Source organism: Arachis stenosperma, chromosome 9 (assembly GCF_014773155.1).
Source record: "Arachis stenosperma cultivar V10309 chromosome 9, arast.V10309.gnm1.PFL2, whole genome shotgun sequence".
Classification (NCBI taxonomy): Eukaryota; Viridiplantae; Streptophyta; class Magnoliopsida; order Fabales; family Fabaceae; genus Arachis; species Arachis stenosperma.
Genome location: NC_080385.1, coordinates 164,513,947 through 164,523,143, shown reverse-complemented (window position 1 = coordinate 164,523,143; position 9,197 = coordinate 164,513,947). Strand labels below are relative to the sequence as shown.

Below are 9,197 nucleotides of genomic sequence, written 5' to 3'. Positions count from 1 at the left end.
GGTTTAGGGTAGGTGGTTTTCGTTAGTGGTTTTATGTTGGTGATTTGTTTGACTTTTTTTATGGTAGTTGTTTTACCCTAGCTCTTTTACGTAAACCGGTTTAGTTAAGCTGTTTCTTGTTAGTGGATCTCGTTAGGCTGGTTTATTTTAGCGGTTTAGTTGTGCGGTCTATGAATTTGTTTTCCAGTTGCTTATCTTTCATGTAATGTTATGCGGTTTTTTAGCAGAATGGTATGTTGATGATTTATCGTGCTGCTTATGGTTGTGGTTGGTTTTTAAGCTGATTCTAACTATGCGGTTCATTTTGTGCGCAGCCCCAGCGATGCATTAGGAGCATGCGGCGGCAGCAGGGCATGCGACTTGATGACAGATACGTTCCATACTTGTAGATGGCAGGTCTATACCATCTTGCAAGGCTGAACGACCGATGGTTCCGGCTAGACGAGGCCCTTGTCAGTGCATTCGTAGAGCGATGGCGTCCCGAGACGCACACGTTCCATATGCCGTTCGGAGAGTGCACGATCACACTCCAGGACGTGGCATACCAGCTGGGTTTGCCAGTGGACGGCCGTTACGTGAGCGGGTGCTTGTCAGAGTTCCATATATACATCGAGGGTGGCCGTCCAGCCTGGGTCTGGTTCCAGGAGTTGCTCGGAGTTATACCTCCTCCCAGTCAGGTTCAGAAGTACACAGTGAACTGCAGCTGGTTTCAGGAGACTTTCGGTGAGTGCCCTGAGGATGCAGATGATGAGACTGTGCGCCGATATGCCCGTGCGTACATCATGATGTTGTTGGGCACGCAGCTGTTTGTGGACAAGTCAGGGAACCAGATTCACATCAGATGGCTTCCGTACGTAGCGAGGCTGGAGGAGCTGGGTACCTGCAGCTGGGGTTCTGCCGCACTGGCTTGGTTGTACCGGTGCATGTACCGAGTGGCGAACAGACATGTCGTCAAGTTAGCGGGCCCGCTTCAGCTACTTCAGTCTTGGATCTTTTGGCGCTTTCCTCGGTTTAGGCCTGCAGGATATGAGGAGTTGAGCTGGCCGTTGGCCTCGAGGTACTATACTAGGCCTTCTCTATTTCAATTTGACATACATAACTGCGTATTCATTAATATTCTATTGCATAATTTGAACACATATTTCAGTAGATGTAACACATGTGTATGGTGCAGATGGTCAGGTTACAACCCTTCCGGGAGCGAGAAGGGTCCTAGAGTGCAGATGTGGAGGTTCAGGATAGACCGGTTACAGGACAGGGAGGTGAGTATGCTAGTTAACAAGTGTCCTTTTAGAATCAAGCTTTTCTAGTTGTGTGCTACAGTTGCCCTGACAAGGGTGAGTTTCTTTTGCAGTTTATATGGATGCCGTACAGTAGTCCCGACGTACTTCAGGTTGTGCATCCAGAGGTTTTGGAGCCTCGGCATATGGCGTTGTGGCGCTCTGTCACCGCGCTATCTACTTTGCTGTGATAGAGTGGCATCAGATAGATCGTGTTCTTCCGCAGTTTGGTGGGGTACAACCCCCTCCGCATCCCGCCCTGAACATTGACTTTTTTATGTCCAAGGACGGTAGAGGCGGCGATCGATGGTTCCCGTCTACTTTGCAGAAGTGGCATCTCCTTTGGGACTCTCGTCAGGACTGTGTGCTGAGGTTCGACGTTGTTACCGACCCCGGACCGTCGCATGCGTTCCTTGACTGGTGGAGTCAGCATGCGTTCCAACGCCAACAGGTGCAACTCCCACTAAAGCGTTCGGCAAATTTTCCCTTTCCACTACCTCGTCGCCTTCGGTGCCATTGAGGTCAACAGCAAAAGACGGGGAGGTGACAGGTTGGACCACTGGTTCGTACACAGGGACGGAGGAGGAAGCAACAGTAGGCCGGGAACTAGAACCTGCTGGATTCGCTATAGTGTTCGTATTCCGGTTCGAACCGCCAAAGCTGGATACCACATCAACCAGCCGTGCCAACAACTCTGGTGTCCTCACCTCCGGAAACTGCCGCCGACAAAGAAACATTACTTGCAAGTCCACATCGTTATTAATCGTGAAGCAATCATACTTCACGGTATTCTGTAGCACCGTGACTGGAATGCGATAGAAAAACTTCTTTACCCGCTTCGTACCTTCCAGACCGAGCTTCATCAGTACAGCGCTAACAAGGTCATCATAACTCGTCGTAGAAGTTACGATAATACATAGAGGATTTTTATCTGTGAACTTTACTCCGGAACGAGTTTTTCTATTAACAGATCCTCTGTGGTGCACCAAAACCACAAAACTCTCCTCACTATCCATCTTACTCCCTCTAATGAGACTAACTCACGTTTGGAACCATATATATACAGCTGAGTCTCAAACTAATTCGAACCGGTCTGGTTCGAACTATGATTTGTGTAATTCGAACCAGCCCGGTTCAAATTATAACAGAAGCGTGTCACTCTATAATTCGAACCAACCTGGTTCGAATTACATTCATTCGTAATTCGAACCAAGCTGGTTCGATTTATTACCAACCCAAATCAAGTAATTCGAACTCACCTAGTTCGATTTACTCACAATTACAGTTCGAACCAACCTGGTTCGAATTATATAAAAATACGATCTGGCTTATTGCTGAAACGATTTTTGCTTTGGCTTATTTACGTAATTTTTGGAATCAGTTGGCTTATTATGATTTTTTACCCTAAAAGCTAAAACCATGTGAGATATGATTTACAATTTTACATTATAATGTCTCTTTCACTTTTCTATTTTTTTAAAATATATATTAAGATTTAAAATTTATGATTTAAAATTTAAGATAAAATTTGTTTTTTATCTCCAATATTTATAGGTTTTTACTTTTTTTAAAAAATATTCCTAATATTTAGTTTAACTCAATTTTATTTTTATATTTTCGATTCGTGTCAAAATTACTTAAAAATATTAACTCTATATAAAACGATAGAGACAAAATTAAAAATATTTATAGATAATTTTGACAGTTGACACAAATAAAAAATATTAAAGATAAAATTAAATATATTAAAATTTATCTAAGGTGAAAGACAAAAAATATATTTTATCCTAAAAAATTTATAAATATAAAATGAAAAAATAGTATAATACATAGAACTTCACTAAATATATTTGTTAAAACTCTAAAAAACTTGTACTAAAAAAATTATTTTCAATACATATATTATGTATTTTATAAAAAACTTTAAACATCCACCCTAATAAATAATATATTATTTGTCAACATAGTTGTCTATTAAATTGTTAGCACTTAGGATAACATTATTGCAAGAAAAAAATGCCATCTCTTAACTATTCATTACTCATCCAAATAGACAAAACCGTGAAGCTGGACCACTCATCACCTGGGATTAATTCACTCACTCAAATGAGAAATGAGTAATGTGAAAGTTCAGAGCTTTAAATCCATCACCACAACCCATTTCAAGTAATTTGCCACAATCTTCATAGATAGGACTTTGGATACGATGTAGACCAAACATTAACAAAGGTCATTGACTATATATATACATCTAAAATTCAAAATTTGAAATTTCAATTCCCTTGGTGTGAGTCGTGTGACTTATTTAACAACAAAACTGTCACTTTCTATGTATTATTTTTGGATTAACCACTCTATACTTTAAACTTTAATTCCCATACAATAGGAGTAAAGAACATTTTTCTAACATAACAAGGTCAAGACAAAAATATCACAGGATTTTAATTTCTACACCAAATTTGGTTACAAAACTGTGTACATACATCAAACTCATCAATAGGCAGGGGAAGTAGTTGTGGTGGTGTGTGTGGATGATGATGAAGCTGGAGAGTTTGAATGATTAGCCCTATCTTCTTCCGAGTGTGAATGATGATGATCTTCACGCATGTGATTTGATGATTTCTTCAACTGCGGTCTTCTAGTGGAACCAGCCGCCGTCCGGGGAGGAGGTGGAGGAGGATGCGTGGCTACAGGCGCATATATTCCGGCAGGTGCTAGATCTGCTGACGTGGCGACGGCCGCTGCGGCATATTCTGGCGGTTGAACAAAAATGTTGCCTACTAGGACAAACGGCGTCGTTTGTGGACTGCCATTGTTGTGAACTATGCCACTAGGTCTTCTAGTGTGTAACCGGTATTTCTGTTCAGTAAAACATTAACATAAAACTTCAGAATTAAAATTTGATCTGTTAGGAACATTAAAACAGAAGTGGATAGATTTTGATTAATAGAAAATTAAACCTGTAAATGGCTTTTGACTTCGTCATTAGTGAGGCCATCAACTTTCATAAGCTCCCTGATTTGCTTCGGTGTGGCAGCTACCAAAAATCAATATATATGCCATTAATCAACTATGCCGTGCATACACAAAAAATTAATATGTACTGAAAATAAATTAAATAATACATCTAATTTATATAAAAATACAGCGCTACTGATTTGGTAACTAATTTCTATTGCGTCAAAAAACAGAGAGGAAAAAGAATGTATATATGAATTCTCACAATCAGGGCCTCCAAGTTGTTGAAGGGCTTGCAAGAATCGTTTGTGCAACTCCTGAGACCAGCAACGGCGTTGCTTCCTCTGCCCCTCTTTCTCTTCCTTCTTGCTGCTGTTGGAGGAACACGGTGGTTTCAGATCATCACTTGCAATTGCCTTGCCGCCACCACCACCTACTCTTTCGTCCTTCTCCTTGTGAAATGGCTGAAAAGCACCACCACTTCCACTTCTCTTCACTTCCACCGCACCACCTTTCTTATTGTTCACCTCCTGAATAACTCAAGTCATCACCTCATCCTTTCACAAAACAAGCTAAATTAAAAGAGAGTTAATTTTTACCTGATGAGGTGGTGATGAGGGTTCTGGATTATTCCACAACTGAACGGATCTAAGCCAATCTGATTTCCTCTTATCAGTGTTATCCTTCGAGATCTTGTGGCGATGATGATGGGAATGTTGTTCATCGTCATCATCTTCTTCTTCTTCTTCTTCTTCTTCATGTGGAGATGACGGTCTCTTCTTAATTGGGATGAACTCCTCCAAGACAGGACCGTTGTCGGTTGATGTTGTCTGCTCCGAACACTCCGAATTGTGTCCGTTCATGTTGTACTCCGTCGTCGTCTCAGACAACTGCTGCCTGCACGCTTCAATGGCTGCACGCAGAAATTAGTATTTACCAAGTGAAAGGAAAAAGGGTAAATTAGTAATTTACCTTGTGTGACGAGGTCCAAGGAAAGAGGAAGCTCTTTGGAGAAGACCTGAATCTTGCGGCGTTCATGTTCCAATGCTTGGATGTAGTCGCGGGACCCCATCATAGTCTTCAGTCGCTGCATTCTTCTAAGAAGAGGAACAGGATGAGGATGATATATATAGAGAAAGGAAAATGGCAACCATAGATGGAGATGGATTCCAAGAGAGAGAAAGAGAAGACAGCTCAGCGATCAACTCGCGAATAATTTCGAGGTCGGGCCGTCGCATCCAACACAAGAATCTATCACCCATTATTTTATTTTTTTATTTTTTGTTTCTCTTCTTACGACTTACAAGATATAGAAAATCAACTCTACATTTTTCAAAGTATATTTAATAATTAATATATGTTTTAGAAATGTTATAGTAATTTCATTATTTTTTTTAGTATACGGTATTTAAGAATTATTTAAAAAATGAGCCCAATCAAATATATAGAAATATCCAAAAGGAGGAAAACGAAAAGAGGCCTGTTACAAGTCTTTTTGGTTTACAAGCTATATAAGTTGTTCCAGGTCCAAGAAAAAAACACGCGCCTCTTCAACAACATGTTGACTCCTCGTCTTCTTCCTCAATTAAAACGCAACTCATCAAGAAAAAAACACGCGCCCCTTCCAGAACACATTCGTTCTTCCTCTTCTTTTTCAATCAAAACGCAAACTATCAAGATTCAAGAGACATTAGAAATAAACTACTACGATTCTGCAGAAACGTTCTAACTCCTCGCGAAGAGTAGAAGAAATCAAAAAGAAAAGATACAAATCTCCATAAAAAATCACCAGAAAAGAGGAAGAAACATTATTCAAGGTACTGTTTTTCTAGGTTTTTCTTTTATATTGTCTCTGCCATGTGCCTCATCCTTAACCAGCAAAACATTAAAAGATTTCAAGAAGAAATATACTATCTTCTCCTTAAATCCTTTGGGTGTATTTTTGTAATCCTTTGGGTGTATTTCTGTAACTGTTTTGGTGTATTTCTGTAATCATTTCTGTAACCGTTTGGGTGTATTTATGTAATCATTTGGGTGTATTTCTGAAGTTCCATTATCTTCAAAATGATTTCAAAATTTGATTTAAGAAACTATGAAAATTGAAAAAAAACGAAGTAAAGAAAGAACGCGCGAAGGAGATCCAACAAATTTGGCAAGAAACTCGAAAAAAGAAACAAATCTTTTGAAAAATGGCAGTTATATATTTGTGCATTAATTGATTTGAATTAATTTAAAATTTGGTTAAAAAGACACGTAACATAAGCAGTGTGTTTAATGGGTGAGTTTCGTTCAAATTTATAAAACTTATAAATATAAAACACTTATACGTAGAGATTAATCCAAACAGAAAACAGAGGAAGTTGTTAGAATGTCAATAACTTACAAGAAATTTAAAAAACTCATATTCTATCCAATTTAGGATTTGAGGTTTTCTTAAAAAAGACAAATTAGGATTTGCTATTAATCATTTTTCATTTAAGATTTTATTTTGAAAAAAGTAATCTAAATTTGCTAAAATAATTCATGATTAATATAAGAGATTAAAAAATGTACAAATTAATCATGTTGAAAATAAAAATGGTAACAAAATTGAGAGAAAAAAATTGTATCAAAATTTTAAAATATATTACATAAATAAATTAGTTTTACTTTATCGTTTAACGAATAAACTAATATGGCTGATTTATTTATATATCACATTTTCTTTATTAATTTCGATGACATTATTATCAAAATGTGATCGAAATTATATTGTTCTTTAATTTCACAATGTAGCTGACAAAATAAGACTAGACTGCCTACAAAATTAAGATATAATACACAAAAACCTAATTATTTCTGTTATTTGAAAAATATACAATTTTTATTTAAAAGAACCCCTTATTTTTTGTTGAATATTAGGGGTCCACGGTATTTGATTTGCATTTTCTCGTTGTAGGCTAGCAGTGGCGTCACCCTTTTCCTATCCATTTACCAATCACACTGAATTTTATCAACGGATAAGATCAAAGACTACGACTATGTTCTCTATCCTTTCCTTTCTATTTTAAATCTTTTATCTTATTATTTCTTCTATTCTATGTCAAACTAGCTAGGTATAACCTTCCTTTCAATTTCCATGCACCAGATAGAGGATTCAAAATCTACGAGTTTCATTTCAGCATTAATTTAATTTAATGAACCGGTTACTGTATGTCTGTATTTATTTTAGTGAACATTATACGTAAGACTAAATACCAGAAATAATCATCATAAGGTTAAAAGAAAGAGAAAACAACTTTACTCAACCTTTTTTTTTTCTCAAAATCTAATCAAACATTATTATATAAAACAAATTTATCCAGATCAATTATCTTGATGCAATAGTCTTACCAGAAAATGAGTTGAATGCGAAACTAGCATGGTCATCAAACCAAAGAAATACCATTTTTTTAAAGATTATAGATCTCTTGTGATCCTAAAGTGGAGATATTTCCTATTAAAGCTCTTCAATATGTATATGTAAAAATACGTTGCATTCCACCTGAGAATAGGAGATATACACACAGAATGAAAATTGATAATTTCAAATTTTTATTTAAGAAACTTAATTAGCTTTCGGCTGGTTTGAAAGAGAATACTCATCAATTTAGTTCTTTGAATTTTTATTTGATAATTATTAGTTTTGTTTCTAAATATATTCAGTTTAGCTTTTGAATATAACGATTTTATTAGAAATTAACCTTTTTTATTAATAACTAACCAAAAAGTAGTGGATGACTAAAGATTAAGTGAAGGAAAGAGAAATTTAAAATGATAAAGAAATATTAGTTGATTGTTAGGTGAAAATTTTGATTTTTAATTATTTTTATTTTTTAATTATGAATTAAGTTGATTTTTCTTTTACGATTTTAATTAATTACATAATATTTATGCATGTGTGTGCAATCAGAGTTAAAAGTGAATAAAATCAACTCATGAAATGATTTAAGTTTGACTCATTTTTAATTTGATAAGTTAAATTTATGAACATGTAAATTTATTTTGAATTTAAATTTTAGTTCATATATTAAATGAGTTAAACCTAAACTTGAATAAACTCAACTAGTCGGTTCGATTATATATATGTATTATTTAGGGTAAAAAACTTAATTAAGCCACAACAAGAATGGTGTAACCCAATTACGCCAAACTGAAAATCGTTTCAGCAATAAGCCAGAGTCGATTTTTATGTAATTCGAACCAGCATGGTTCGAACTAGGTATTAGAGTAAATCGAACCAGGGTGGTTCGAATTAGGAGTGCAGATTTCAATGTAATTCGAACCAAGGTGGTTTGAACTTCAACTTCCACGTAATTCGAACTAGGCTAGTTCGAACTACGGCCAATTGTGCGTTGCATATAATTCGAACCAAGTTGGTTCGAATTACCTTGGAGAGATCCTTTTGCAGTTTCTATGGATGCCGTATACTACTCCGGACGTACTTCAGGTTGTGCATCCAGAGGTTTTGGAGCCTCGGCATATGGCGTTGTGGCGCTCTGTGACGGCGCTGATCTACTTTGCTGTGATAGAGTGGCATCAGATAGATCGTGTTCTTCCGCAGTTTGGTGGGGTTCAGCCCATTCCGCATCCCGCCCTGAACATTGACTTTTTGATGTCCAAGGATGGTAGAGGCGGCGATCGATGGTTCCCGGCTACTCTACAGAGGTGGCATCTCCTTTGGGACTCTCGTCAGGACTCTGTGCTGAGGTTCGACGTTGTAGGCGACCCCGGACCTTCGCATGCGTTCCTTGACTGGTGGCGTCAGCATGGGAAGAGGTTCTTGTCTCCGGAGTCGCAGTTGGGGGATCCTAGAGCAGTTCCTATTCCATTAGAGGCCTCACAGCGGGGTCCGGGGCGAGTTCCAGACATGGATCGTCCTGAGGACGTGCCGGACAGGCGTAGGGTTGAGAGGAGGATGGGTGTGGGGACACGGAGGAG

The 9,197-nt window shown here is 37.6% G+C and overlaps 2 protein-coding genes across 2 annotated transcripts; one reads left to right on the top strand and one right to left on the bottom strand.

The window, feature by feature from the left end:
* The first annotated feature begins 389 nt into the window (after positions 1–389).
* On the top strand, positions 390–1,471 carry LOC130950417 (protein MAIN-LIKE 1-like). Its single transcript, XM_057878903.1, has 3 exons — positions 390–1,057; positions 1,175–1,262; positions 1,355–1,471. Exons 1-3 carry the CDS (start codon positions 390–392, stop codon positions 1,469–1,471), a joined length of 873 nt encoding a protein of 290 aa, XP_057734886.1.
* Positions 1,472–3,537: 2,066 nt separating this feature from the next.
* LOC130947536 (transcription factor HRS1-like) lies at positions 3,538–5,461 on the bottom strand. The gene is made up of 5 exons (XM_057876232.1): positions 5,211–5,461; positions 4,838–5,151; positions 4,504–4,768; positions 4,241–4,317; positions 3,538–4,139 (listed from the first exon to the last, which is right to left on the bottom strand). Exons 1-5 carry the CDS (start codon positions 5,329–5,331, stop codon positions 3,774–3,776), a joined length of 1,143 nt encoding a protein of 380 aa, XP_057732215.1. The 5' UTR covers positions 5,332–5,461; the 3' UTR covers positions 3,538–3,773.
* Between the last annotated feature and the right edge of the window lie 3,736 nt (positions 5,462–9,197).

What these genes read in the sequence shown, in the direction of transcription:
- LOC130950417 (XM_057878903.1), top strand. Translation starts at nt 390, where the DNA reads ATGGCAGGTCTATACCATCTTGCAAGGCTGAACGACCGATGGTTCCGG. An exon ending in AGCTGGCCGTTGGCCTCGAG is followed by an intron (nt 1,058 to 1,174) that starts GTACTATACTAG and finishes TGTATGGTGCAG; the next exon opens with ATGGTCAGGTTACAACCCTT. An exon ending in ACCGGTTACAGGACAGGGAG is followed by an intron (nt 1,263 to 1,354) that starts GTGAGTATGCTA and finishes TTTCTTTTGCAG; the next exon opens with TTTATATGGATGCCGTACAG.
- LOC130947536 (XM_057876232.1), bottom strand. Translation starts at nt 5,331, where the DNA reads ATGCAGCGACTGAAGACTATGATGGGGTCCCGCGACTACATCCAAGCA. An exon ending in CCTCATCACCACCTCATCAG is followed by an intron (nt 4,769 to 4,837) that starts GTAAAAATTAAC and finishes TGAGTTATTCAG; the next exon opens with GAGGTGAACAATAAGAAAGG. An exon ending in ACAACTTGGAGGCCCTGATT is followed by an intron (nt 4,318 to 4,503) that starts GTGAGAATTCAT and finishes GATTTTTGGTAG; the next exon opens with CTGCCACACCGAAGCAAATC.